Genomic DNA, 27,511 nt, shown 5'->3' on the forward strand with positions numbered 1-27,511 from the left:
CTGCATATTTTGTACTCACAGCAGCACAGCAGTCCTACTTTCCACACACACACTTTTAAAAAGAACCAAATGAGGTTCATAAATTTATGCACTTGATTATGGACATTTTTAGAAGCAGCGACTACCTCCTCTCACATCACATGCCCTGCAGATTTATCAATTACTCATAGCGATTTTCACCGAGGCAGTAAATGCTCAACACAGTGTAAATCAGAGCTGCATGAATCCGTGTTTGTTTGAGTGTAGAGCGAGTCTGACGAGGTCACTGATCACTCAAACTTTTCTGTGCTTGTAACTGATCCTGTGACAAACATAGTCTGACTTACAGTTTTGCCTTCCCTGCTAAACACTATCATACAAAATAAGGCAGCAGCTAATTTTTTCCTGAAAGCACACTTCCTCACCCCCAGCTCGCGTTTACCATTTGCACAGCAGACAGACTGTAGCAGCAGCTGCTGAGTGCACAAAATGTAAACCAGTTTTAATGTATGGGATTAGCAAGTCCCTAGACCCAAGCCCCGAGTGAAATACAGGCTCAAATAAACACACGCGCTCCAGCATTTGATATATATGTTATTTTTATTGTAAGGACTGAAAATTATACAATACGAGAATGTAAAACATTCCTCGGGTGGCAAATGAGGAGCTAGAACAGGAAAGGAACGTGTCAAAGAAGCAGTCGAGCGGAGAGGTGGATGGATACATGGATGTGGAGGGGAGACGCTGAACCAACATGCTGGGATCTCTCTTCTGATGCCTGAGGAGGAAGGAAAAAAGCCATTACCAGTACGTCACAATAATGCCCCGCCCCCGTCCTTTGATTAATAAAACAACGTTAGACAATCAAAGACAATTCAGGGCTTTATTAATTGAGCTGAAGTCATTTAATCCATAGAAGCAGTAAGAAATGACACCACTGCCCAGCGCTCTCCCCGTGGAGCTGCAGAGAGCTGCAATCATATCACACGCAGACTGAAAAGATTCTCGTGTTTACAACATGTGAATGTTCACATCACTGAACAGCTCCGTGCTTGTCGTGAGGGATAAATGCACAATAAGCAGCGTATCCTTTACATTTGGGTTCAGAACAACTGTATTCGGTGTGGAGAGTTGATGAGATTGATGATAAATAATATGTGGTGGGCTCAACACACTGTCAGCAACAATAGTATATGATATAAAACATCTGTGAGACAGATGTGTGTAGGACCGGACCCAATCGGAGCGTGCCTATTCAAATGAGGAATTTCAGAATGACGACAAACACGTGGAAGCAAACGTTCCTGAGGGAGAAAGCTACACTTGAGATGGCCTTTAGGTGTACGACATTCGATGACCTCCCTGTACCCTTAACCTCTGGGTGGTCTTGGGTCGATTTGTGCCATTTTTCATTGTTCATTTACACGCCATTTGCACTGTGTTGAATGGAATATAGCGAAAGTCTGCAAAAAAAAGTTCGGTCACATTTACTGTTAAAATTTCAGTATGACTTCCGGAAATTAGCTTCAGTGGCTAAGCTACAGACAAACTTACACTATCGGTCCTAGTGGTCGATTTGTGCCCCATTGAAACCCATTATAAACGCTATTTTTCACGGCAAAAAAATTACGGTCAAATCGATCGTGATCGGTTATGTTTCCGTTTCCGTTTGCAGTACTGGCCTTAGAGTTGTAATTTTTTTATTTGTCCACCGGGTGGCGCCCTTGCTCCACATTTGACCCCGGGCTGGAAAACAGCGGGCTGCTTAAACAGACCTGCGGGAAACGAAGCCTCATTTCCGGCGTGCAGCAGCGGCTTCGCCCGCTGATCGGGCGGGACCATTTTCGGCCCCTAGGACCGTTTGAGGGTGCATTTTTTTTTTTTTTTTTTACTCAACAGGAAATGACGTATTTGTTGTGACGTGGTACCGGACGTGTGTGTTGGAAAAAGGGGTCCGACGCAACATGCCCCGGTCATCGTCGGGAGTTAAACCGGGAGGATGCACTGATTTCGGCCTAGAGGAGGAGCATTTGCCGCCCGGAGACCACTTTCTGGTCCTGAAAAAAAAAATAAAAGGCGATCGAAATGAAGGTTGGTGCCAATCTTTAGTCCATCTAAAGGCCTAATTATAATAACAATCAAATATTACTTCAAATGTTTTTTTTTTTTTTTAATATTTCGTTTTGTTTTGGGGGGCTAAAAAAAACGGTGCGCTCATGTAATTAAACTGCGATTAAAAGGGTTAAAACCCCCGAAATATAATTAAAACTTTACATGGATAGTTCAGGGAGAAGTAGTTTTAAAAGATTGGCTAATTTAAAGTGGAATAAAATATTAATATATAAATTTTTATAGCACTTTTTTGGGCGTGGTCGATTTGTGGCTCTAGGTCCGATAGTGTATGCATTTTTCTAGGACCCCCCAGAGGCTAAAGACGCGTTTCGACACCTCAGCTTTTATCCAAGATGTGGTTTGACCACCATTAGAACAGTTTCTGGGTTTTCCTGCAAACCTCTGATTCAAACTCAGTCATTTTGTTCTTTAAGCAGGTCTGAAATATGACAGAAACCACTCAGTTTAGAAGAGAGCTTCAAGGCTTACTCCTAGTAGGCTTTCAATTTATTTATATAACGCCAAATCACGACAACAGCTGCCCCAAGATGCTTTATGTTGTAAAATAAAAACCCTACAATCAGATGCCCCCCTATGAGCAAGCACTAGGCGACTGAGGGAAGGAAAAACTCCCTTTTAATAGGAGGAAACTGGACTTTAAGTCACCAAACAGGCACCTGTGTTTGCCTCGCCCTCACACGCTTGTGTCCATGGATGTAGCCCTTCGCTCCATACCAGAACTCCAACGTCAGGACCACATCACTGAGTCAACCAGCAACTTTGCCTTAGCTTTGATAGGTGGGACATGTCATGGGCATTGGGAAGAAAGGAATGCTACACAGATTAGGCCAAGACCAATCTCCACATACTTCTGGAGAAGTATGCTAGTGACGGACCACGCTGGTGAGCCAGTCGAATATCTATAACACAGTTGTGGGAGAAATGGTGACCAAAGCTCACTGCAGGCAGCAGGGGGAAAAAGCCCCAGTGCAGCACCAGCAACATCACAACACCTACTTCCAGTTAAAGTAGACATTGACTTTGCACGTATCAACAAGGACGGCCTGACAAGGACCTCTGCAGCGTTTAATCTTTCACAGCTCTCAGACCTCATACGGGACATGACATAATACGCACAGAGGCCCTAATTTGGTCAGTGACACCTCATCGGTCTCATCGCACTAAATCGCGCACACTCCTGCAGCCAATCCAACACTAACACAACAAGCAGCAAGTGATCATTAGGCGTCCAGGTTCACTGGGTAGTGCAGCGAGGGGGTTTGCCCTCTGAGGAAGGAGGCGGTGATGTTTACATTCCTCGGGCAGCGATGGGTGAAACTCTGTGATACTTTGACAGAAACGCAGACCTACGTTGTGTGTTATTATCACACAACGTTACTTCCTACGAAAACACTCAGACAGCTATGTGGGAGTGTGCCAAAGCCAGAAAGTTGTCTAGAGAGCAGTGACAAAATTAACTGTAGTTTTAACTTTTTTTTTTACTCTGAGCAGCTGCATTTCAGTCCAGCGGTTTGATTTGCTAGCTGTTAAACTAATGCTGTTGTGATCTCTGCGTCTGCTTATGCCAAAAAGAAACATGACTTAAAAACCCACTGGAGGGTTTGGGGCTGGTCTATGTCAGCTGTTAGCTCACTGCATGGACAGGCGTTGCCTCTTAAAATCATTTAAAGCCACCTTTGTCAGTCATTCTTTAACGCTCGAAAAGTTCCAAAGTTCAGAAATGATCAGCATACCGTCACTTCGGGAGCGTTTCTACTCGTCAATGTACTCGAAAGGCTCGGGCGGCTCAGGCTCCTGCTCTTCCTCTTCAATTTTTGGGCCGTGAGCTGAGACGGGCTCCACCAGCTCCTCCTCCTCCTCGCTGGTGTCCTTCATGATGATGATCCCGCCTGTATGGAGCTGGTGACATACGGAGGGAAATTAGCACAAGTCTGGAGTAACAGGTTTAAGGTTTGTATACACTTAGTAAAGATTAAAAAATGGGTCAAGCTCAGTGAAACTAAAAACTCAAATAGGAGGCTACCATGGCAACGAGCAGAGCCACCGAATACATGCAGAGCTCCAAATCTCAGCTAGCATTTGGGGTAAGGTTGGTGGTTTGATTCCCGGCCGCTCAAAAACTGTATGCTTGGAGCTTCATGGCATCGGCTTCCATGACCATACATGTGACCCAGTACTTTTGTCCATGTGGTGCATTATATGTACTTAATACACTTTTACATATTTTTTGTCTTTAAACGCAGGAGCCCAGTACATGACAGAGTCCCACAGTTATGTACGCAAGTCCATATTACAGATGTGCATCCAGTTTCAAACAGAGGGTCAGACACAGAAATGTATTTTAAATTCTCTTCAAGACACATTTAATGAAATATTTACATTCAGTGTAACAGTACATCTATAACAGAAGTGTAGGTATATTAGAAGTATTTCTAAATAAGCAATACTTTTGAGGATTTGCATAATTCAAATTAAAGGTTTACATATGCGCCCAAAAAAGTAAAAGATTACACACAAGCCAAACAGAGACCCAAAGACAGGAAGTCTTGTATTAATCTCCATATAATAAGCCTCTTAACACTGAGCAGATTTCAAGATAAGTCCTGTAAACCTCCCTTCACTTCCTAAACCTGCTTTTGGAACCTAAAACAAACCCTTAAGAGGAAAGCAGCATTACCAAAACCTTAGACAAGCAGGGACACATGTACAGTGTAGTACACCGAGCTTCGCTCGCTGGACAGAAAAATCAAACAGTACTTCCTCTTTACAGGACTGGGGTGAGTGCACGCTGTCCTGCCGTTTACTGTGGAAAACTGTCAGTTTACAGGAGAACCGCAGCGCTCGGGTTTATGGGCCTGGACGGGGGAGATTCTGCACTTTTTAATCGAACGAGGCCAAAATCAACCCGCGGCCTGGATCTTAATTTGAACGATTTATATTAGAGGAAAATAATCAGAGATACTGTTACACTGTTAAATTCTGCTCTCTGATGCTTAGCACTCATTTAGAAATATCACGTGTAAATGCTGTGACTCAGGGGACATCTGAGACGTCACAGAAGCACCGATGCTGTAAACAATAAAAAATGAGCAGAATAAGTACATTCAACAATCTATTTGGGTGCTGTGTTGTGGTGGAGACCTCATGTTGTTATACTGGAAATAAATTTTGGTGTAATCTGTACATGAAAATAATGACTTTGCTGACTTTATCAGTAAAAGAAGCTATGTTCATATTTTCTGAGAGGGGCCTAAAACCAAATGACTCAGATATTAACAGGAGTGACGGACCGAAGGGGCTTTGACCTTAACTCGATTTGTTTTGTTTGTTTTCTGAAGCATGTCATGTAAAATCTGAACAATCAAGTTCATAAAAAACAGAAAATGTGGATCTCGGTCCACATCTGGTGGATTTTGAGTTACCGGTTTGAAGGGCTGGTAGCGGCAGGTCTCTGGCATCGTGAGGACTTTGAGCTGAGCTGGCATCACTCTGGCTGGGTTCTCCAGGAGCTGGAAATTTGGCTCCACCTCCTTTTTCTTCTCTTCATCCTTCTTCTCTTTCTCACCTTCTTGGACCTCCTGCGAAGGAAGAATGAGGATCAGGGCCACTAGAAGTACTTACAGTATATTCATTTACTGCTTTGTCTGAACAGATCTAGTCCCTGACTCGGAATAATTTCTTTCTACTGTGAATTGGACATTATTGAGGTGTCATGGGTAATAAATTCTACCCTCCCCCCTCCATCTTTCCATTTCTGTGAATCAGCCTGCTCTTCCTGCTCTGGCACCGCTGATGGCAAATGAATTGTCGGGCTGCTCAGCAAATGCTGGAAAACTACGAATGAGGCACAACGAGTACTGATGGATTATGAATAAGCAAATGAACCGTCTGACCCCAGTTTTAGTGGGTACCTTTCCTTCAACCACCATCTTCGAGTTAAGCCAAATAAAATCAAAAGCCTGAGATGTGAGCGCGTAGGACGTTTCCAGGCTCGTCTCTCAGCACCAGAGCTGAGATGTAGCGTGGCAGAGAGGATCAAACACACGGCCTACACTCAGAGAAAATCCCAATGAAAGTCATACTGGCTCTTTACTGACAGGGGTGTCTGAACGCTGGCTGTGGATGAGTGAAAAGCTCAAGAGACTTTAAGAAAAGAAACAACTGGGTGTATGCTGCGCTACTCCATTCATTTTTCATACAGCTGTCATTTGATTTGACTAACAGGAAAGTTTTCATTTGTTTGATGACAACAAAAGCTACAGGAGAAAAAAAGCACAAATACTCTAAGTGCAAAAAACACACTAGTAGAAAAGATGGACTGCTGCGTGGTGACTGAAGCCAAAGGCGAAAAGCAAAGACAGACACTATATTATACGCTCACTGGCCACTTTAGTAGGTACACCTTACAAGGACCAGGCTGGACTCGTTCCTTCACAGCTGCCTAATTCTTGGTGGCAAAGATTCAACAAGCACCGCATAGATGCTGCAGTCCAGTTGTGTACAGTGGGATCAGCGTTATGTCTAAGAAACCAGTTTGAGATGACTGGATCTGTCTGAGCATTATCCTGCTGGAACCAGATGGACAAACTGTGGTCATAAAACAATAGACACGGTTAGCAACAACATTCAGGTATGGTGTTTAAATGATGCTCAGTTGGTAGTAAGGGGCCTGAAGTGTGACAAGAAAATATCCCCCACACCCTTACACCACCAGCACCAACCTGAACTGTTGGCATAACTGAGTGCTCAAGTAGAACAGTGCTTCACACACCATGCCTCAATCCCCCCGTCATTACAAGCACTTTTTCCTGCACCTAAATGCTTTCTAACAGTCGCACTCTGATGAAAATATTGGAGAGCAACCTGGAGTTCAGTATCTTGGCTAAGCTTTCATGTTGTTTACAACTAATTCTGATCCTACCATTTGAATGAGGCAGCAGAAATTGAGACTCAGTCTAGGCCATATTTTTAAGTTTAAACTTTAAACTTGACCAGCCCCAGTGGCCTCAGTTTGTTGCTCCTGGCTGACAGTAGGACCTGGTGCGGTCTTCTGCTGCTGCAGCCTATCTGCTTCAAGGGTCAACGTGTGGTGTGTTGAGAGATGCTCTTCTGCATGCCTCAGCTGTAATGAGTTTATTGCCTTCCTATCAGCTCCACTTTGGCCTTTCTCCTCCAACATAAACAAGGCATTTTCACTTTTTCCAGAATCATCTATAAAACCTAAAGATGGTTGAGTAGAAAAATCCAAATAGATTCTGTAAATAAGCTTCAGACCAGCCTGCCTGGCACAACAACTACGCCACATTCAAAGTCACTTAAATCATTTTCTTCGTCATTCTGATGGTTGGTTTGAACTTCAGCATTTTAATCTTAACCATGTCTACAAGCCATCTGATTGGCTGATTAGCTTTTTAACAAGCAGCTAAACAGGTGGACAGCGGCTGCAGCACATCTCGCTACAGCTGAAGAGTTTCACGATTATAAAATATAATAAATGCTTTAACTTCAACTGCAGAAATGAAGGACCTGAGTACCAACAACCATCCTTCTGTTTTCATTTAAGAAAAGCAACCTCAGCGTGGTTACGGTTCGATTTTGTTGGATTTTTCTGTTCCTGGAGGTAAAGCTGCTTTCTCCAATAATAATCAAAACAACTACAAAAAATAGTAATATCTTTAAAAATTAATATTAAACAGGGAAAAAAAACACAATACGATTATTAGCAATGAATCAGGAAAGTTGGGTTGTTTTCCCCACTCACCACTTCCATCTTCTCCTCCTCCTTCTCTTTCTTTTCCTTCTCCTTCTTCTTGGCTTTGGCTGTGATGGAGAGAACAGCGGTGGATACCTGGCATGAGAGAGAGAGAGAGCGAGAGAGAGAGCACAGACATTTCCACGACGTCAGACGTTACCACAGACATTAAGACCTTCTACAAACATGGCTTAAAATGTACAAAACTAGTGAACCACAAAATAAATGTCTTTCATTACATTCTCCAAGGGCAGGATTGGATTGTGAAATGAGCAACTGAGAAAAAAAAAAAAAAAAGGCCAGAGATTCTACAATAATAAACACGACGGGCAGGAAGATGATGAGTCTTTACAGGGAGGGTTCGAAATTATTTGCAAATCAATACGGAGCGGGATCAGCTTTCCTGAACTAATAATTTCAGAAAAAGGGAAAGCAAAACAAGCTGATGTGCTGCGGCGCCTCAGTGCTCACCTTCTCCTTCTCCTTCTCTTTGGGAACCTCCAGAGCTGGTGGGTAGGCGAAGGTGGAGGGCTTACAGTTGGAGCGGTACTGCACCTTAGGCATCTGAAAAAGAGAGGAGAATAAAAAAACTTTGTAAACATGTTTCATATGTTCACAGTGTAACTGAAAATGAGCTGACTGACGTTCTCGCTACAGTACAGAGCACCTGTTTGAAGCACCCTCTAAGAGACAGCCACTTAGCGTCATCTATTACAGGCTGTATTTTATAATCCTTCCTGAATGATGTTCAAGGACTTGGCACTTCCTATTCCCTCAGTTACTTCAAAACAGACACCTTTTAAGCAAGGGAATCCTCTGTTACCTGAAAAAAAATGCTTGCAGAGAGGTTGAAGCTGGAGAAAGCCTGGCTTACATTAGCTCGGTCTGAACCCATTTGAAAAACACAGGGCAAGTGACAAGGATGTTGTTTTCACCTATGGTAAGGCTCAACGTCTGTGAAGGCTTGTGCTGTGCAGCAGAACTCGACCTGACAAACCTTTCCGGGGTGCGGCGAGTCTGTTAAACCCCGCTGTCCCCGGCCCTGGTTATTCAGGGATTTACACAGAGTATATTCTCTAATGCTTTGTAACGTTGGGAATTCACAAAACCTCAAAAGGGTGTCAGTGTCCCAGGTGTCCGGTGCTGCTGATTCGGGTAGGACAGAAGAGCTTAAGCTCATCTAATACCAGTTTAACACCACAATATGTCACGCTGATCCTTTGGCACCAGAGTGCGAGTGGCAGGCGGCCAGAACAGGCAAAAAGTCAGGAGAGCCTTGTTAAGAGTCGGCTGCTGGTTACAGTTGTTCCCAAGACAAGAGGCTAAATATTTCCTGCACGACATGCAGCAATAAATACAAGCTCAGCAGCCATATCTTAGACCTCATGTTGCTGTTTCCTACATACAAAACAAGGCTCACCTATAAACACATAATAAACACATAGGTGGGACTAATCTACCAGACACCATAGCCCACTTTAAACATGTTGAGGTTGAGGCTTGTAAATAATAAAATGCTTCGGTACCTTGAGGTCTTTGTTGAGGCCGATTATAGCGGTTGGTGTGAAGGCCAAGGACAGGAAGTGGGAAAGAGGGAACCAGAACCAGAACTGAGTGAAGACCAGCAGGCCGACCACTGACGGCATGTGAGTGTGACCCGTCCTGGACTGCAGGAAGATGGACACGTTACGTCCACCTGGACGACAGAAAGCACAAAGGTTAGAGAGCATTTCAGTAAAATGAGACAAGAAAGGCTTAAAGACCATGATGGCAGGTTCTCAAATTTTCTGTCACCTTTGACCCCCTAAGGAAGAACCCCTGATTATGTTAACACTGATTTAGCTGGTCTGGACTCCGATGTTTCTCTATGTTGGAGTTAATACGTTTTTAAGCTGCTGGTTCTTTTTTGATCTTCAGACGGACCCACGTGTTTACAATCATCTCTAATGTTTCTTATGGGCCAAACATAACATGGTCCGCAGCACTGGATATAATTTGCTACCATCATAGCCTAGTGCTAATTCCAAAATTATCAGTCGTACATTTCCAAAAAGACCCCATTTATCGGTGCCCACAACATAAAAGACACACTCATTTATTATTGAACCTACTTCTGCTTTATGTGCTAACCACTGATGAGAGGGAGCTCTTGTCTAAATTACAGGCTCTTGCATAATATCTGAAGGTCTGAAAACAAGGAGAGCACTGAAAAGCAGCAAACCTCAAGCAAGCCGCAATGATACAAATGAAATGCTGAGCGCCGCTGGCCGTCAACACCTAACATAAACAGACTGAAACCCAGGTCACGGGCTAAGTCGAGGGGAAAACGGAAAAGAAAAGGAAACTGTGCTTTGAACAATAACCAGAATGCTGATGGCGAAAACAGCTTTTTTCTTTCATGTGACACAGTTACAGTTGATAGTGAAACACATTATTTGAGACTTGGCAGAGTAATCAGGGAGTAAGAGGTTAACAGGGGTACAGACCAGGATGTTCACCACCCAAAGGAGCTTTGTCCTTCTGGCTTCATTCTGTGTGATCCGTTGATCTCAGGGCAGAATATAAAATATGAGGATGTGCATGGCAAGACAATTACATCCAGGAATGCATTGTCTAAAGCATCCTGCATGACAGGCCTCATTCATTATCATCCGATTTGAGCTGGACATGGCATTAATAAGTGATCTACATCCAAAGAGGTGTCTGCCATCCTGAAAAGATCCCAAATGCCTTTTCCATCTACATCTGAGCAGTTACAGTTTATACACAGCTCAGTTTAATGTTCACCAAATAATAAAAGCAAAGAGTTAAGAGCCTTCCCCTGAGTAATTACTACAATGATTATTATCTCATGCAGCAAGTAGCTTCTCATTTATTAAACAGCCATGTTGGAAGACATCGCCCAAGGAGGTGGGAAAGATGCGATTTGTTCTAGCAGGGTCACGTAAAATGCAAAGACTAAACAGCAGCATTGTGTGGCGAAAAACAAGGTCACCTGACTGTCCGAATATGGTGAATGACCAGATTTTCCTCACGCCAGGTTTCATGGACCGGTTTCCACAGAGCCCACAACTTAACCCCACTGAGAATCTTTTGCATTGTTCTGGAGGACATTTCAGAGGTGCTACTCTCCCATCAATAACACAAGAACTTGGCAACAAAAAATAAAGAAACACTGAAAGGAAATATTATATAATTTTTTAAAAAATTTTTCTTTGTGCAGGCAGTGTATCTCAGCTTGAAGGTTCAAAAATATCAAGATGTTCTGCTGACTTCAACAAAAAGACATCTATTTATATCGTATTTTATTTTTATCTATGAAAATGGCTAGAAGGGTGATTAACAGGGGTCAAGGGTGTAACTTGAAAGAGCAAAAGAATAACAGCCCACCCAAGCAATTCTTGGATAAACAGAAGGGAGGGATGGCAGAAGACAGAAAGAGGAGGAAGAGGAAGCGCAACCAGGATGAATTCATCATTTCTATAGAGATAAAGAGAAAACCACTTCTTTTTTTTAATGACAAGGTTACTAGGGAGTAGCCCTTCCAACTAAAAGTAATATCAGCCTAAACAATAGCACTTAAATCATCTGCTGCCCTCTTCTCCTACAGCGACTCTAACCTGAGGTCACTCGGATGATTTAATTACGGGGCCTTATCTTCAAATCTGAGCCGGTGTACGAGACATTCCAGTCCCATGGGCTCAATGTTGGCCAGAATGAGTAACGAGGCTAGCTCAACGCACCACGAGCGTGTGCTTGAGAGTCTCTTAAATACTTAGAAGAGCTTGAGTGCACTTCAGTAACAGGTTCTCCCCCACCCGCTGTTTTCGCCAACTCTCACTTTGGTGGGCCAATTTTCATTCCAAGGAGTAGGTGAGGGAGGTGCGCAGATCCACTGCGATCCCTTAAAAAGGTGTAACGTGACTACATCAACAGCCGGCCTGCATGTTTGGGTGTGAAGAAACAGCTCCATCGAATAAAAACAACAAGACGTGGCATGATTTGGTTTTTCTTCTTGTTTTTTCTTTTTTTTTTTTTTACATAAGAATGCGAAAGCTAATTACACTTGATTCAGACTGCATCAAATACTGGGAGAAAGCCTGAAAATACAGGCGGGAGGAAAAGACGTGGACGCAAAGTGAGAGAAGGAAAGCAGGAGACTGACGGCTTTCAGGGTAATGAGCACCAGTTATCATGAAACTGAGCTCTAATCGCTTCCGCCAGTCAAATTAAATACAATTACCCCTGCACCTCAAACACTCCCAAGGCCCTGGAAGGACGAGAATACTTAAACATTCGTACCGCATGAGCCTGAGCATGTCTGACATTCAAACGGGAGTAGTGTATATTCTGCATTGAAAACAGGGCTAAGCAGCTTGTGCAGGAAAGAGAGCTGAGGGTGGGAAGAATCAGGGGTTTTGGTCTCAAGCAGGGACATCCTGGCCTGAATTTATTGCGCCTGATCTGAAGCATGATGGAAATCCTGTCGGTCATCAACATGGATAATCTACCCAGAACAAAATGACCGTTAATCAGAGAGCAAGAGGGGCCGAGTTAACAGTGAGCCAATGCTGTGCTTAATGAAGAAAAGAAAAAAGTGTCATGTAAAGGTGCTCGGGTTCACTTTGTGAAGAATGCAACACCTGAGAGTGTATTTCAGTGTGTTTCCCTGCTATTAACACACATACTTGTATTTAGATGAAACCCTTACACTGGGGTTTTCTTTTTGCATACATACGAGTTCTCCATGTGATGATATGCAGCTCTGTAGGACCTCACACACACACACACACACACACGCACACACACAAGCTGCTTGCTTGTGTCTACAAACAGCCGCACAGACACACAAACACAGAGACTATCAGACAAACAATAATTACCGCAGGGAGACCGACGGGCCATATGGCTGCGAGCAGAGCGGAGCTGAGGTACGGGCTGGCAGGCGCTAATGCACCTTTAGCATGATCTGTTCCAGAAACGCAATGCACGGGTGGTCAGCCAAAGGAGGGGGTTACTGTTTGCTCGAGTGCAAAGGAACTCCAATTAAGGCGCACACAAAACCACAAACCCACCTAACATGTAGAGCCGTTCACTTGTTTTACCGTGTAATTAAGAATTACACATCTTTTTGTACTCCACTAAGTGGTGAAGGCATGTGAGGCAGGCGGGACCGCATACCCATTCATTCTCTCACTCAGTGACTGACATGGATAAACCCACAGCAACTCTGTTTGGAGACCGACCTGCATCGAGGATTCCCTGGGCCAGGATGGCGCCGAACTTGGCCATGACGTCATCGTGCTTGTCGTTGATCACCTTTGCGTAAAGTTGCCTGAACTGGTTCACCTAGAGTCAAGATGAAATTAGGAAAATTAATTTAAAAATACACTGCAATAAAGCAGGAGGTGCTCAACATATAAAGGAAAGAGCAAAGATTTTAAACGCAGTCGTCGCAGGCTTTAACGCATTTATCAGGTTCACTCAGTATCTGCAGAATATTAACAGCACATCAGCTTTGTGACACCTGCGGTGATGATGATGTACCTGTCAGAGTTCCAACATCAAGAACATAAAGTTTTGTTTTTGCAAATAAGCTAAGTCAATGCTCTGCTAGGTTGCTTTCAACATATTTGGCCTAATTTCACCACCCGCAAACTATTGGCCTGTCTACAACTCCACAGCAGAACTGGAAATTACAATGGTAGGAGGTTGTGTTGGGGGGGGTGGGGTCATAGATATTCAGCTGCTAAAAAAGAAATAAACAACTACCTCTTGCAAAATTCTGCATACTGCCTCGAGGCTTATAGACCTTTGCTGTGCAGATGAAGACTCTTTGAAAATGCATCTGGTATTTCTTAACCGTCTATGACAAAGTATGCGGTGATTCAAGGGTGAGTGCGTGCAGTTATGCTGGGACTAGTCACTCTTCAGTCTTCCATGGCACAGACCTTATTCCTTCTGCATTCACAATACTAATACTTTCTGCTTTCAGTCAAGTCTTCCCACCTTTTTTCCTTCTCACGGTTTATTCAACAAAACCTCTGTCTCATTGGTATCGTATTATGAATCAGCCAAGACCGGCGTGCAATAACAGAGCAGTTTTGTTTTTCTACTCGTGTACATTTTACATCCAAAAGGAAGTTCCTCTGTTTTATAGTTATACTGAAGAGTGCAGACAGTCTCACTGAATGCTGGTCCTGCCAATTACGCCTGCTCACTTACCTTGGGACAGGTGACTTCAGTCTGTTGGACCATGATGAGGGCAGAGGCGATGAGGGCGCCTTGTCTCACGTAATTTACAGGGTCGTTGGTCATGGGCTCCAAGAGATTGATGGCCTCCTGTGACAAGAAACACAGAAGAGTAGGAAACATTGGTTTAAATATACAACATTTTCACTTTTTTCAAACTGCAGGCCTGGAAATTATTCCTTCATATTTAACTCAAATTCACGATTTAAATGATAAAATGTTCTTAGAGGAGCTTTAAGCATTTCTCGAAGATTGGTACTGAAGATTAGACTGTTAAGACAGATGTGACGGTTTTGCTTCTATAAAATAATAAGACAATTTTCAAAAATCAATGGACCGAGCCTTCATAATCTTGAAGGTCTTTTATAATTCAGTCTCTTGCACAGAATGATCTGTAGAACCTCACTGTAAGTTTTAGGTCATCAGGCTGAAAATGCCTCATTTATCTGTTAAAGCCCAAACAATCAGCATATTTTTATGCCGTAAACTTGAAGTACATCATTTTTCACAAAGAGGAGTAAATACAGTGATTTTTGTTAACACGCTAGTAGATGACATCAAATATTTACAAGGAAAAAATGAGCCACGTTTCCTAAAACAATTTAGAGAACTTCTGTGACATTATTTATGCAGTATTTCTTTCTTTTCCAGAGAAAAACCCAACAACAATAAAATCACCTCTCTGATTTCTTTTGGAAAAAATGCATGCAACTTTTTATTTTAAACTTTAAATGTATTTTATTATGAAAAAGGGAAAAAATCCCAACAGGAAAGATCAGTGCAACAGGGATATTTCTGTTTGGTTAAATACGGGAGAGGCAATTATCAACAGAGGCAACCAGACCTCACAAATTAATGACATTAGTGTCATTCATATCTGGTTGTCCTTGACAACTGTCCAACAATCAGTCTCCTCCCATGATTACTGTGAATGAATGAGTGAGGCAGGACTACCTCGCTGCCTCCTCCTTTCTGCTCTCCCCTGTGTTTTTCAGACAGTCTATCATTGTTACTTTTGTTTCTCATGAACAGAAATGACTGTAACCTACACCAGCAGGCTCAGAAGGAGGCGTCAGCTCCACCGAGGAAAGAGAAACAAACTAGGATGATGACAGTGGAGGTAAAATAAACCATGTTTCATGAATGTCTTCAGCTCAGCTGGGTGAGACACTCGTGCACCAGGATGATATGTTAAGAGTGGAAAGCCAACACTAGTCCACCACATCCTGCCCGTGATATGTTCTTGGAAGGACATAGTGGTGGGGTGGAGGCGGGGTAATTAAAAGTATTTACTGTCAGATCCAATCAAGTGCAGCGGACTGGTTACTTAAGATCACGTTAATCCATATCCAGGGTTTTCTTCATGTTTGAGCTCCAGTGTGGCTCAGTCTTTAAATTAGATTCATTTGAGCTCTGCTAATAACTGTCTGCAGGCTTGTGCAAATAAATAGAGCAACGCAGAGCACGGTCTAACGCCACGTAACTTCCAGTTTATTACACACTTATAAAACAGTATCACATGACAGGTCTCGTTAGTCTGCTTGGTGTTAAGATTACATTTCCACACATTTTTTTGGTGAACGGTGTTTCCATCAGGTCCACCAAACAAAGTGAACTTTTTCTTTTTTTTAAAGAAAATCACAAACAGCCTCGGTTAAAACATTCCTCAACTTTCCAGTTCATATCTCCTCCTTCAAGTATATAAACAGATCAGGAGCAGCAGCCCAGTAAATATCATCAAACTCCAAGCTGTAAATGACAGCAAACAAATGTGCATCCTCTAAATAGGTGACCCAGTTCTTTGGTCACAACATCATCACTCCTCTAACGTACTCGAGTTCTTATTCGAGGGAAAAACCAAGCGGTGGAGCTTCGGAGCCGATCACGCCTGCAGCACGCCTCTGGGCTGACTTGGTCCAAAATATTCTTCTTAACGCTCGAGTCTCAGTGAGGAAGAGGGTGCAAAGAGGATGCTATCATTCTGCTGTGGCTGCGTCACCCAAGACTGAGCAGCCAACATCTCAGGGAGCGACAGCACTCCTGTCTTCTGTCCTCTTCCCTCCCTCTTTTTGGAGAAGCCAAACAAAATGCATGCTAACTCATCTGCAATTAACCCTTTTCCCTCTGTGCTGAATAGGAGTATCTACAAAGCAGTGTAAGGAAATTGTGGCAGGACATTACTGCACTCTTGAAACAAATGAAGTTCAAATGCAGTCTTCTCCCATGATCTTGGTGTAATTAGTTTTTTGACAATGCCATAAATTTTAGCATTTCGTCTTCTGCCATCATTCTGTGTGACATAAGAAAGCAGACAAGCTCTTGTAGATGCTCCTGCAGAGGTTACAGACGTCAGTCTGTACTCGCTCACCCCAGCCCCACAGGGAAGCTATCAATTTAAAGAGAAACTGTTCATTCAGCATAGACAATCTTTGCATCGCTGATGCACATTACGCCAAGAGGAGAAAGAAGCCGCATGGGACAAATGAAGTCAGCAGGTGTAATGCTGCGTTTGTGGTAAAGGAAATACTATGTAAGCTTTTCTTTGACACATAGTTTAAAAAAAATATTAATTCTAGCTGTGATTACCAACTCCAGGAGGGGTAAGTGCTTTGTAAAGACATATTTAAAAGAGAGAAAAAGTTCAGGTCTAGTTCTATGCTTAAATCAATATAGTTCATAAGACACAGCTGGAAGACTGGACAATTTTTAAAAGGCTGAAGCCCTCTATTAACCTCAAGTAAAGAGAAAACCAGCGACACCATTGTAAGATATTTTCCTCTTTTTTTATAAAAAACATGTTGTTGATAACATATTAGTCTATATTCTAGTGCAAGTCCGGCTAGCAAAATCCAATGTTTCCTGCCAGTTTTTTATTTTGAAGTATTGCAGTACGTGTTGATAGCAGCTGCTCAGAAACAAGACAGAAAAGATTTTTGGAGCAGAAGAAGGAAAAGACACTGACCTTGTTGCCTGTCCCTGCACAGCAGATGCCCAGAGCCATGGCAGCCCCACAGCGTACATGAGGGTTGTAACTTTCTGACAAGAGAGAAACCACACTGGGACACTGCTCTGGGGTCCTGGAGACACAAAGGGGTAGAAAGAAGAGGCACTTGAAGTTAATCACAGACAAATGTCATTAATCAGTTCAGATTGCTGCTGGACTAATCACAGCTTTCTGGATGCTGTGATTTATCAAAGAAAAATTAAACAATCAAAAACTCTCACAAACTTCCCCAAATCTTTACATTTGGTTCTCACTTTGATTAAAAAAAATTGATGTACACACACACACACACACACACACACACACACACACACACACACACACACACACACACACACACACACACACACACTTACTTCATATCTTAGTGAGGACATCCTAACCAAATGGTTTGGGTAAATTGTACAATATTAACCACATGGTAAAAACATTACAAATTCCTACAAATGTGAAGGAATGTGCTAAATAAACACATATTTACCAGCACCGCTTTAGTCATATAGGCACAACCTGCAAGATCATATCAAAATTTAGCTCAGCGGGTGACAGTCGTTATTGTTTTCTGAGTAAAAATTCTCTTAGTTAAAAAAAAACAAAACTAAACAAAAATCACTTTGAAGCAAATTATGCACGGGCACACGCAAACGCACAAAAGAGGAGGGAAAAAACAAAAACATGATGTTGAACATTATCTGATAATTCCCTTGTGATAACAACGGCTCTGCCCGGGCTTGAATTGGTAGGCTGATTGGTGAGATCACGCAGAGTTTTGCATGAAGAGTTGGTCTGCTTTAAACTGCAAACAGATGCCAATCAGTGACTCAAGGATCACAGAGAACGGCCACGTTTAACTAACTGACCCAGCAATGCTATAGTGGAAATAAAGAGGCTGTCCCTGTTTCTCACATAACACTAAAAGCTCAATGATCCACAGAACAAATAGAAAAGCAGGAGAATGAAACAGTGGTGCTTATTGGATTCTAGTTCGTTAAAAAAAAAAAAAAAAAAAAAAGGCTTTAAACTGTGTTTGTGTATATGCCGAATTATTCTACAAATGTGTTCACAAATTATATGAAAATTATGGTATAAGTTCAGTAAAAACAGTCTTGGAAGCTTTAAAGCTTCACAAAGATGACTTACTTCACTACTGACTGGATGAACTACACTGGGTCCAATAACTGAAGCTATAATCACCTTGTTATGAGCCTTACAACTATAAAGCATAGAAAGAAATGTTTGAATCAGTCTTTTTACTCATCATTAAAAACAGTCGCGTTAATGGACAGAATATATAACCTATTCAACAGAAGTAGAAAACACTATAGACTGGAAAAACTCCATCTTGGAATTAATAAGTTGCCCCTTCAGAAAAATATGTCATAATAAGATTAACACACACACACACAAAAAGCCACAAACTCTTAAACTGTCCATCAATATGGAGGCATGTCCGCAGTGAGTAATCTGCACTGGTCTGTCTGGAATTAAAAGCTCAGCTCGACCATTATATTAGGATTTAGCGAGATCACAAGTGGCAATCACTGAGAGATTTGGATCAGATTTCAGTGTCACCTCCAGAGGGTTTTTTTCTATTCCTGTAGACCGACGGACGGTGACCTTCAATCTACATTTGGGTGAGAGCCAAACTGTAAAGGGCTCACACAGAATAAGCATTTAGGTTAAATAAAAATATTTATGATGCTTTTTTGAAACTGACTGCACAATAGCTTGAAGCACACCTTGAGAAAACTTTGGCGATTGGTTATCTGAATAGCTCAATCTGAAGCCTTTTCAGCTTTTTTCAGTAAAAGATTACCTTTAACCACCATCAAAATAGAAGAAGTGAGATGGAGAGAAGAAATCAATATTCAGCATTTGTTTCACATGAAAGCCTGTGAAGCTGTGACGTCTGGAATTCGACTTCAAGTTCAATATCCTGGTAATGCGTGATGGACTTAAAAACCTCAGAATTAACTCAAAGGAAAGAGACGAGGAAAAAAAAAAAAACCGAGCACCAAGTTTATGACTCCACTCAAAGTCAAAGTTGCAGGTGTAGAGCAAAGAAAAAAAAATCTTAAAACATGTAATTTTTCTGCATGAAATGTGACTGGCAGTCATTGATGTGGTCTTGCTGTATGACTGCAGATCACATTCGGTTGCTTCCTGTCTGTTACAGGAAGCAGTTGTAAAATACATCATGAAAAACACCTGGACAATGTTAATTTTAGACAAGAGGTCATGTGGCTTTTATAGTTTACGCTAAAAGGTAATCAAAATTCATCCAAAGAGTAAACAAAACAAACACGTGTGAGTATACTGCTATAATAATAAGTGATAAGCAGCTGCCAAAGGGCAGACTGTTAACTTGTTAAACTGCTTAAACTGGGAGAAAAAAAAAAGTGTCACGTCTAATGGTACATAATGTTTTTATTTCCTTTAATGTTGCAGCAGTTTAAAAGTTGGCAAACATGCAGATCCCAAGAAATAAGATTAGTTATCATACTGAAAACATGTTCGGGTAAAAGCAGCTGTTGGAGAGATAGATGCTGCCTCTAATCACAGTGCTACACCTGATGTGATGATTTAAGCATTTAAAAAATTTCAACTTCTGGGACTGAAGAGATTAAACTTCATTAAAGGATAAGCAAAGTAAAAGAGAGCAGATTATCTTATGCATGTACTGCCACCTTGACAGAAACAAGGGGCATGTATCATCTAAAATATCCAAGGGTACACTCTGAACTTCTCACTTAAAAAATAAATAAATAAATAAATAAATCTGCTTTTAAAAGCAAAAAATCAAAGCAACATCATGACTACAAGCAAAAAAAATCTATAGAGAAAACAAAAATATACATAAATAGGGGATAATTTCTTAAAATCTATATCATCTATTAAAAAAAGGTTTCCTGAGATTTTCTCAATGTGAGCTCACTGAGGACAAAAGGCTTTAACAGCTATGTAGTATAAGTACATTTTCAAGCATGTACCTCTACACAAAAGGTTCCCCCCATACAGTGCTCCTACCTCCCCTCTTCTTCGAGCAGAGGAGTGAACAGAAAGTGACAAATATAAACAGTAGGACGGCGGTGTTGAAGGAAATTACCTCCCAGAACAACTGGCATGTTGCCATCATGAAGACATTCATCTGTTTTGTATAGAGTCTGAGTCACTTGCAAGCAGAAGGGGGAGGGAGGGGACGAGAGAGAGCGAGCGTGAGCTGATCGCAGGCTGCAGACGAGAGGCAACGAGTGAGAACGGGAGAGCACCAGAGGAGCAACAACATCTGAAAGTTTTAAACCTGTGATCGCGGTAGGTGACGCGCAGCGAGACTGGAAGTTCCTCCAACATGTGGAAGCGAATAAATTCCACATCACGGACCGCTTCAGACTAAGACAGATTTAGGATTCGCTGCTGAGGGAGGGCGTTCTCTGTCACATTCTTCTATGGGAAGGGAAGAAATTTAAAGATGAGATAGGAGACATTAAAAGAGACCAAGCTGTCCCACCTTACAAGGTGTGCAAAGAGTGAAATGCACGGGGTGTCAAGCGGCTCTCTTTTCCCAGCTCAGAATACTGTTTTAGTGTTCAACAGCGTTAAGACGTAAAGGTTTGGGAAAAGACTTAAAGAGCTGAAAACACAAAAGGAGAAGGACAGCTAACATTACCTTGGGAAACAGGTAAGAAACTTTTGCAAAACTATCACAATACTAGTTTATTTTTTTTATTTGAAAATGGGTTTCGACATCATTTAAACCACTGCTTTGGAAGGTATATAAATTCAAAATCCTACACATTCATCTACTAATTTTAATCAACAAATATCAGCTGAAACACTGTGTACAAACAACTTGCATCTTTTATTAACCTTTAACTGTATAACAGAAGAAATCTGAAAAGCTTTTAAGCCATCACTCTGTTTTCCCAGCTTGGCATTCACATAACTCATGATCTGACTGTCTTTGCTCTATTTATTACTTACCATTGCTGCATTTTGTCATTATTCGGGTAAAGAAAATGACTAATCACTACCCCTTTAACAGACCTATTTCTTCTTTGAAGTGGATGTCAAGAGTGTCAGCTGCCTGGGAAAGTGAGGACCCCTGCTCACTTGCGGAACATCGCACTGTGGAGCTACTAATCGTGTTGGGATTATTGCCAGCTTTGGATTTTATAAGAACAAAGATCATCTTCGTTTGGCTTTTACGGGATGCAGGATCTTGTGTGCCGCCCCTGAACTGTCTCACCCTACCCTGTGCCCTTGCCTGTGGGACCCAGTGACCATGCTGACCGAGTCTCCCAGACCAGAAAGATTAGAGCCCCGACCTACACTCAAGCCCGCTGTATGCTCAGCAGCACCCTGTCTCAGCCAGCCATGGCACAGCTCGAGGCTAACAGCTCACATGCAGGCAAAGTGTCTGAGCTTCAGCTGAAATGGGCTGCCTTGCTCATTGTCATGGTCATCATCCCCACGATCGGAGGAAACATCCTGGTCATTCTCGCTGTGTCGCTGGAGAAAAAGCTGCAGAATGCTACCAACTACTTTCTAATGTCACTTGCTGTAGCCGATCTGCTGGTGGGACTCCTAGTGATGCCCATTGCATTGGTCACTGTTCTCTACAGTAAGTTTAGCACGGAGCTTTGGCTTTGACAGCTTCATTGGACATATACTGCATATGCTTTTTTACATTATATGGGTAGTATTAAAGCTGCACAGGTAAAAATCCTAGAAACCCAAGCATAACATTTCTTATTTTTTCCCTTTTAAAAGGTCGTTTACATTTATTTAAAAAAAAAAAAAAAAAAAAAAAAAAAAAAAAAAAATCACAATATTTTTTTATTATGCTTACAAAATAAACAGTATTTAAACTCCAGACGCTCCCCCAGCAAACAACTGCCAACATTACCTCACCCATGTCTAAGGTGTGACTCTGAACAAAGCACCATTGGAATGATTATATTTCTTTCTTTAATATAGTAAATGGCCTGTATTTGTATAGCGCTTTACACATCCAGTCACCCATTCACACGATCGCCCCGACAGATCATAATCTGTCATAATATCCAGAAGAACACTGAAAATTGATGTCCAAACCACCAACAAATTTTGAAAACAATTTTTTAAAGTGAGTTCAAGCGTGACCGAAGTGATTTAATGAAGAATGTCCCCTAATTCACAGCAAACTTGTATTAAACCTTCATTAGGCGTTAATATCTGCATAACGACCAGAAGACTTGGGGATAACAGAAGAGGAGAAAAACAATTTGAGAGGCAGTATTAGATCCAATCAAGACTATCTCTAAACAAATTATTCTAGATGAAATAGAACAAGAGATAGTGGACGGTGAACAGTCTACTTTCTCTGGCAAAGGTTTGGTGCCAGGTCCACAGCTTGGACTGAACGACTTGCCTCTGGGACTATTACCAATGGAAAGCCATTTTTCCATTAATTCCATTAATAGTGTTGTGCAAATACAGCTGCACAGGAACTGATTTAGACTTGTATCATCTTTTTTTCCTCTTCATACCACAACAAAATACAGAGCTATGGCAAAGCTACGCATTATTCTCCATTAGTTCAATTGAAAGATAATGAGCTGGATTATAATTATGCCTAACACACAAGAGCGCAGATGTGGATGTGTCACACTGAAAGCTGCACAAGTAAGATTGCTCAGAGATGCTGCTTAAGCGCTTACCTTAATGCAGAATCTAATTAAAGAAGGGCTTTACAATTAATCTGCCATTGCATCTATTTCTGTAACAAATCTGTGTCTGGAAACATGCTATTTAAATTCTGACTGGATCGCTGGATTGAAAAGGATACCAGCTATAAGGGTTTTACATCACTCTCCACATTAGAAACATATAAAGCCTGTTCATCAGTCTACCAGGAAGCTTAATCCCCTTTCACATTGCTATAATTGAGCACACTGAGCCCAAAATTCACCCAGTAAACCCTCCAAAGAAGTTTTAGTCACAGCCAAAGGAGAAATCATCAGTAAAATTAGTATTTTAAACCACACTTATTTTGGGTTCATCATCAAGCATAATAAACAGTTTAATTTATCAAACAGCCACATATAACAACAAAACTCACAGATTTCTGTTCAACAAGCCTGTGCAGATTTTGTCCTTTCATATCATTCATTTTTGTATGCGCGCTTCAGTAGACACCGAAAGGCCCATTCTGATCCATGAAAAACCTGGGTATTGAGCTAAAAGCAGCTGGCTTTGAAACATAAAAGAAACTGAAAGGGTATTGATTTCTTTTTTCTTTGTTCAAACCATCACTTCAATACGGCAACCTCTAAAGCAATTTATCTAGGCCGAAAATATTTAGTCCTAAGAACTAGTCCAGTCACGTAACTGAGAGAAAACACCAACTGTGATTAAAATGTATTTCTTTAATTTTTCCAGCAGTATTTCTATCTGCTAAAAGGTTACAAAGGTCTACAAAAACAAAAAACAGACTCCTAAAATATTCTCTGCTTTTGTGAAATATATTTTAAGACCCAGGCAGCTGTCATCCTCTCCTATTTAGAGAGAGATGAAGCGCTGAGGTGAACTGGAAGAGGTCATGAGGACACAGACAGAAACAGTGTGTTAGTGTGAAGGATAGCTAACGACGGTGCGGACAGTCATGCTGTGCCAACAACCTTTAGCGAAATAAACAAAGTCACATAGACAAGGTTATAGTACATTGGTACACTAATACCACAAATGTCAACACAACTAAACTAAATATTTCAGTGAAATCAGTGATACAACTGTAAGGTGGGGTCGATGAGCTGTGCTGGGCTTGAAATAATCAGAAACAATAAAAACACACGTAAGCTGACAGACTAATAAAGCTGTGCGTGTGTTGTGTAAATTAAGACTGTTATCATTGTTAATTAAGGCTAGAGATGTGCTGGTCCGGTGTCCAGAGGTGTTTGCTTTGTAGCCGTGTGCAAATGATGAAGGTGGTTGAAGTCCAATTTATCTTTTTAACCTTTATCCCCCTTCTTATAATCTAATAACAGGTGAGGAAGGTGCAGAGAGGCTAACAGCTAGTCCTTTGAAGTTCGTTAGTTAGTTACATTTCTTTTTCTTTTCAGCTCTATACAATGTCACTATAATTATTAGGCCTTTACCTTTAGCGATCCAATCACATATAAAACAAAATTGATTTCTCTATTAACCAAAGTGTCTCCAGTTGAACAGCTATAACCTCCTTTTATCTTTGATCATCCGTTCAGACTTGCTCGTGGAGTAAAGTAGTAGGGCAGGTAGAGCTGGCTGCAGCTGGCAGAGAAACCCACTTTACTTTGAATTAAAATATATAGGTTTCAAAGAAAAGATGATGCAACACACCCAATCCAGAAAATGTTTCTAGTATTCAGCCACTCTTCCACATCTGCTGAGCAGAAGTATACAGACACCTGGAAAATGTAAGAGGTCCTCTTGTTTAAAATATGAGCTATGTGAACAGAAACTCTTGTAAACTTAAAATAAACCAACTTGTAGCCAAAAAAGAAAAAAGAAAAGCCTAAGTGAGAAGCCAGCTCTCTACTAACCAATAATGTGGTAATTTAATACATTAGATTTTCTGAACTCCTCTATTCTATATTTTTTTATTTTATTTAAAGAGATGTGGATATTGTAGCTGTTTCTACTGTGCAATGTGCTATAAACACATTCTTTCTTATACTTGCCAGAAATGCAAATTATTCTTATTCTTTTTTAAGTAACAACACTTCATCCCCATATTTTTTTAATAAAAGTCCTGCACTGTTGACTCTTAGACACCCACATCTGTTCAAATAGCAGTTTTGTAATCCTTATAAACCAAAAAAAAGAAAAGAAAAAACATTGCAAATGACTTTGAGGTGCTGACACGAGCCTTGTATAACTAGGAACTACAGGAGAGCTCTGCTTTATGCTCCAAGTTTTTAATGGGCTGCCACGTGGTGGAACTAGGATGTTTTCAAAGGCAACCATAAAACAAAAAACTATAAAAAAAAATAAGCTTACAAGGGCAGGATTGCTTTAGTAACATTGTAAAACTAATATAACAAATAAACACTTTCCAAAAGTGTCAATCATTTGTCATTTGGGGGGAGAAAAGCTTCCATGTCAAACTTAATCAAAACAGAGTACGAGAAAGCAGCGCAGTAAGGAGGCGGAGGAGACGGGCATAACACAGGAAAATTCCAACAACTGTCTTTTACTATGTTAATGGATGACGAGACAAAAGCCAGAACAACTACTTGCCAGTTTTATACCCAGAACTCAAAATAAACACTACTGTTGAGCGCAGTCTCTGCCACATCTACATAAAGAGCTCCGAGCTCCATAAACACTCGGCGAACCCTCCTTTTTCCAGTAAAGTGATTCCTCACAGATAAACAAACAGCAATCATTTGCACGAGTGCTACTTCAAACCCGTTGCCATTGTCTGATATCTACCCTAACGGGCAGAGAGTATGACCACATTCTTTTTGGCAAGAAAACGAGTTACACCACAAGTATATTAAACTATCTGCCAACTCTAATTTCCATCTCATCTTCTCTTTAGACTCTGGATGGCCTCTTCCTGAGTTTCTCTGCCCCATCTGGCTCTTCCTTGATGTGCTTTTTTCTACTGCATCCATCATGCACCTTTGTGCCATTTCACTGGATCGCTACATTGCCATCAAGAAGCCGATTCAACACAGCCAGTACAAATCCAGAGCAAAAGCGCTGGTCAAGATCGCACTGGTGTGGCTCATATCCATTTGTAAGTTTGTCAGTTCAGCCTTCAGCTCTACAGCAGTCTTTAAAGTCAAAACTCAAAACATAAAAGCCCCAACAAGACCTGGTTTACACTCAGAAATGCATGCCAGATGACATAAAACAGCAACATATATATAAACAGCACTGATGTGATTTAAAGTCCACTGTGACTTTAAATCACATCCAAGTTTTAAAATAAAAGGTAAAATCAGCTGCATCTCAAAAACTTACGTTAAATACATGAAAACACCTTTACAGCACAGTACAGCTCAGTACTCACACCACTAAGGGAACATTCACTTTGGCTGTCAGGTGTGGCTTTATTTAAACTTTTAAAGCTTACTGTACACCATGGCTTATTTTGAGGGGGGTGACGACTTGCCAGGAATGATTAGTTTACTAGATTTTGTAAACACAAAGATGCTGCAATCAGTCATGCCTTGTTATTGGAGACACATTTCAGTAAAAGCAGCTCTTTCTCTCAAATGAAAAATTACTGCATTTGCAGAAAAAACAAAACAAATGCAAGCCAGTAAGCTGTTCATCCAATGAGTGTGGTAATAACCAGTGTTTCCCAGTATTTAATGTTGTTGTCGTTTTTCTAGGTATTGCAATTCCAATTCCTATTAGGGGCCTTAAGAACTACCACCTTCCCAACAACATCACCTTCAACAGCAACCACACGTGCCTGCTGAAACCAACCACCTTCTGGGATTTTATCATATTTGGCTCTTTATCAGCATTCTTCATCCCTTTGACTATCATGATGGTCATCTATCTACTCACTGTCCATGTGTTGCGCAAAAAGGTTTATTTGCTCAGGTCAAAGGTCACTCAGCGTTTTAGCTCTCCGGCGGTGTCCACAGTTTTTCAAAGGGAGCAGTCTATGGCTTCAACTGAAGCCGAGCAAATGAATGTGCTGGACAGCAGACTTCCCCGGATGCAGGAAAAGCCAAATGCAGGCACCACGATCGCTCACACGCCATACGAACAGTCCTTTCGCAGGATGTCAACTATGGGCAAGAAGTCCATGCAGACTCTGAGCAACGAGCAGCGTGCATCCAAGGTACTGGGCATAGTCTTCCTCCTGTTTGTAGTCATGTGGTGCCCTTTCTTTATTACAAATATCACCTCAGTGCTATGCAAAGGGTGTGATCCCAACGTCATTGCCCGGCTCATGGAGATCTTTGTTTGGGTGGGTTACGTGTCATCAGGTATTAACCCGCTGGTCTACACCCTATTCAACAAAACTTTCAGGCAGGCGTTCACACGTTACATCACCTGTAATTACAGGAGCTGTGCCAGTAACCTGTCAGGAGGACATCTGAGGCCATCAACTGCAGAGTGGACTCTAACAAGGATTTCAATCAAATCTTCCATGGCAGAGAACTCTAAGCTATTCATGAAACGGGGAATGAAGAACGGCATTGGAGCTGTGGCCTACCAAAGTCCGCTGAGGTGTCGGCAACCACCTGTACAGTCATCTAGTGGTGTTGTGCTAGACACAATACTTCTGACTGAAAATGAAGATGATAAGCAGGAGGAACATGTTAGCTGTGTATAGACTATGGACACGCAAAGCAAATGAATATAAATCGGGGGTGGGGTGGGGGTGGGGGGGTACTTAAAGTGGA

General features: G+C 41.6%; 2 protein-coding genes across 2 annotated transcripts in view; one reads left to right on the forward strand and one right to left on the reverse strand.

Annotated features, from left to right (window-relative positions):
• Window positions 1-581: 581 nt before the first annotated feature.
• psmd1 (proteasome 26S subunit, non-ATPase 1) overlaps window positions 582-27,511 on the reverse strand; it is a 37,478-nt gene continuing 10,548 nt past the window's right edge. The window contains exons 17-25 of the mRNA XM_085373674.1: window positions 17,079-17,193; window positions 14,090-14,206; window positions 13,111-13,213; window positions 9,391-9,560; window positions 8,336-8,428; window positions 7,874-7,960; window positions 5,535-5,690; window positions 3,846-4,011; window positions 582-757 (exon numbers count right to left, since the gene is read on the reverse strand). Of these exons, the coding sequence (XP_085229800.1) occupies window positions 3,865-4,011; window positions 5,535-5,690; window positions 7,874-7,960; window positions 8,336-8,428; window positions 9,391-9,560; window positions 13,111-13,213; window positions 14,090-14,206; window positions 17,079-17,193 (988 nt within the window). The 3' untranslated portion in view covers window positions 582-757; window positions 3,846-3,864. The remainder of the gene's footprint in view (window positions 758-3,845; window positions 4,012-5,534; window positions 5,691-7,873; window positions 7,961-8,335; window positions 8,429-9,390; window positions 9,561-13,110; window positions 13,214-14,089; window positions 14,207-17,078; window positions 17,194-27,511) is intronic.
• htr2b (5-hydroxytryptamine (serotonin) receptor 2B, G protein-coupled) lies at window positions 21,434-27,467 on the forward strand. The gene is made up of 3 exons (XM_085372244.1): window positions 21,434-21,741; window positions 25,681-25,881; window positions 26,483-27,467. Exons 1-3 carry the CDS (start codon window positions 21,465-21,467, stop codon window positions 27,439-27,441), a joined length of 1,437 nt encoding a protein of 478 aa, XP_085228370.1. The 5' UTR covers window positions 21,434-21,464; the 3' UTR covers window positions 27,442-27,467.

Source organism: Diplotaxodon limnothrissa, linkage group LG15 (assembly GCF_057381915.1).
Source record: "Diplotaxodon limnothrissa isolate DT_005_m linkage group LG15, D_limnothrissa_male_GT1.1, whole genome shotgun sequence".
Lineage (NCBI taxonomy): Eukaryota > Metazoa > Chordata > Actinopteri > Cichliformes > Cichlidae > Diplotaxodon > Diplotaxodon limnothrissa.

Bases quoted from the DNA above. Each gene is read 5' to 3' on its own strand.
- htr2b (XM_085372244.1), top strand. From the start codon at position 21,465: ATGCTCAGCAGCACCCTGTCTCAGCCAGCCATGGCACAGCTCGAGGCT. The intron at 21,742-25,680 runs GTAAGTTTAGCA...TCTTCTCTTTAG, and splicing joins ATTGGTCACTGTTCTCTACA to ACTCTGGATGGCCTCTTCCT. The intron at 25,882-26,482 runs GTAAGTTTGTCA...TCGTTTTTCTAG, and splicing joins GGTGTGGCTCATATCCATTT to GTATTGCAATTCCAATTCCT.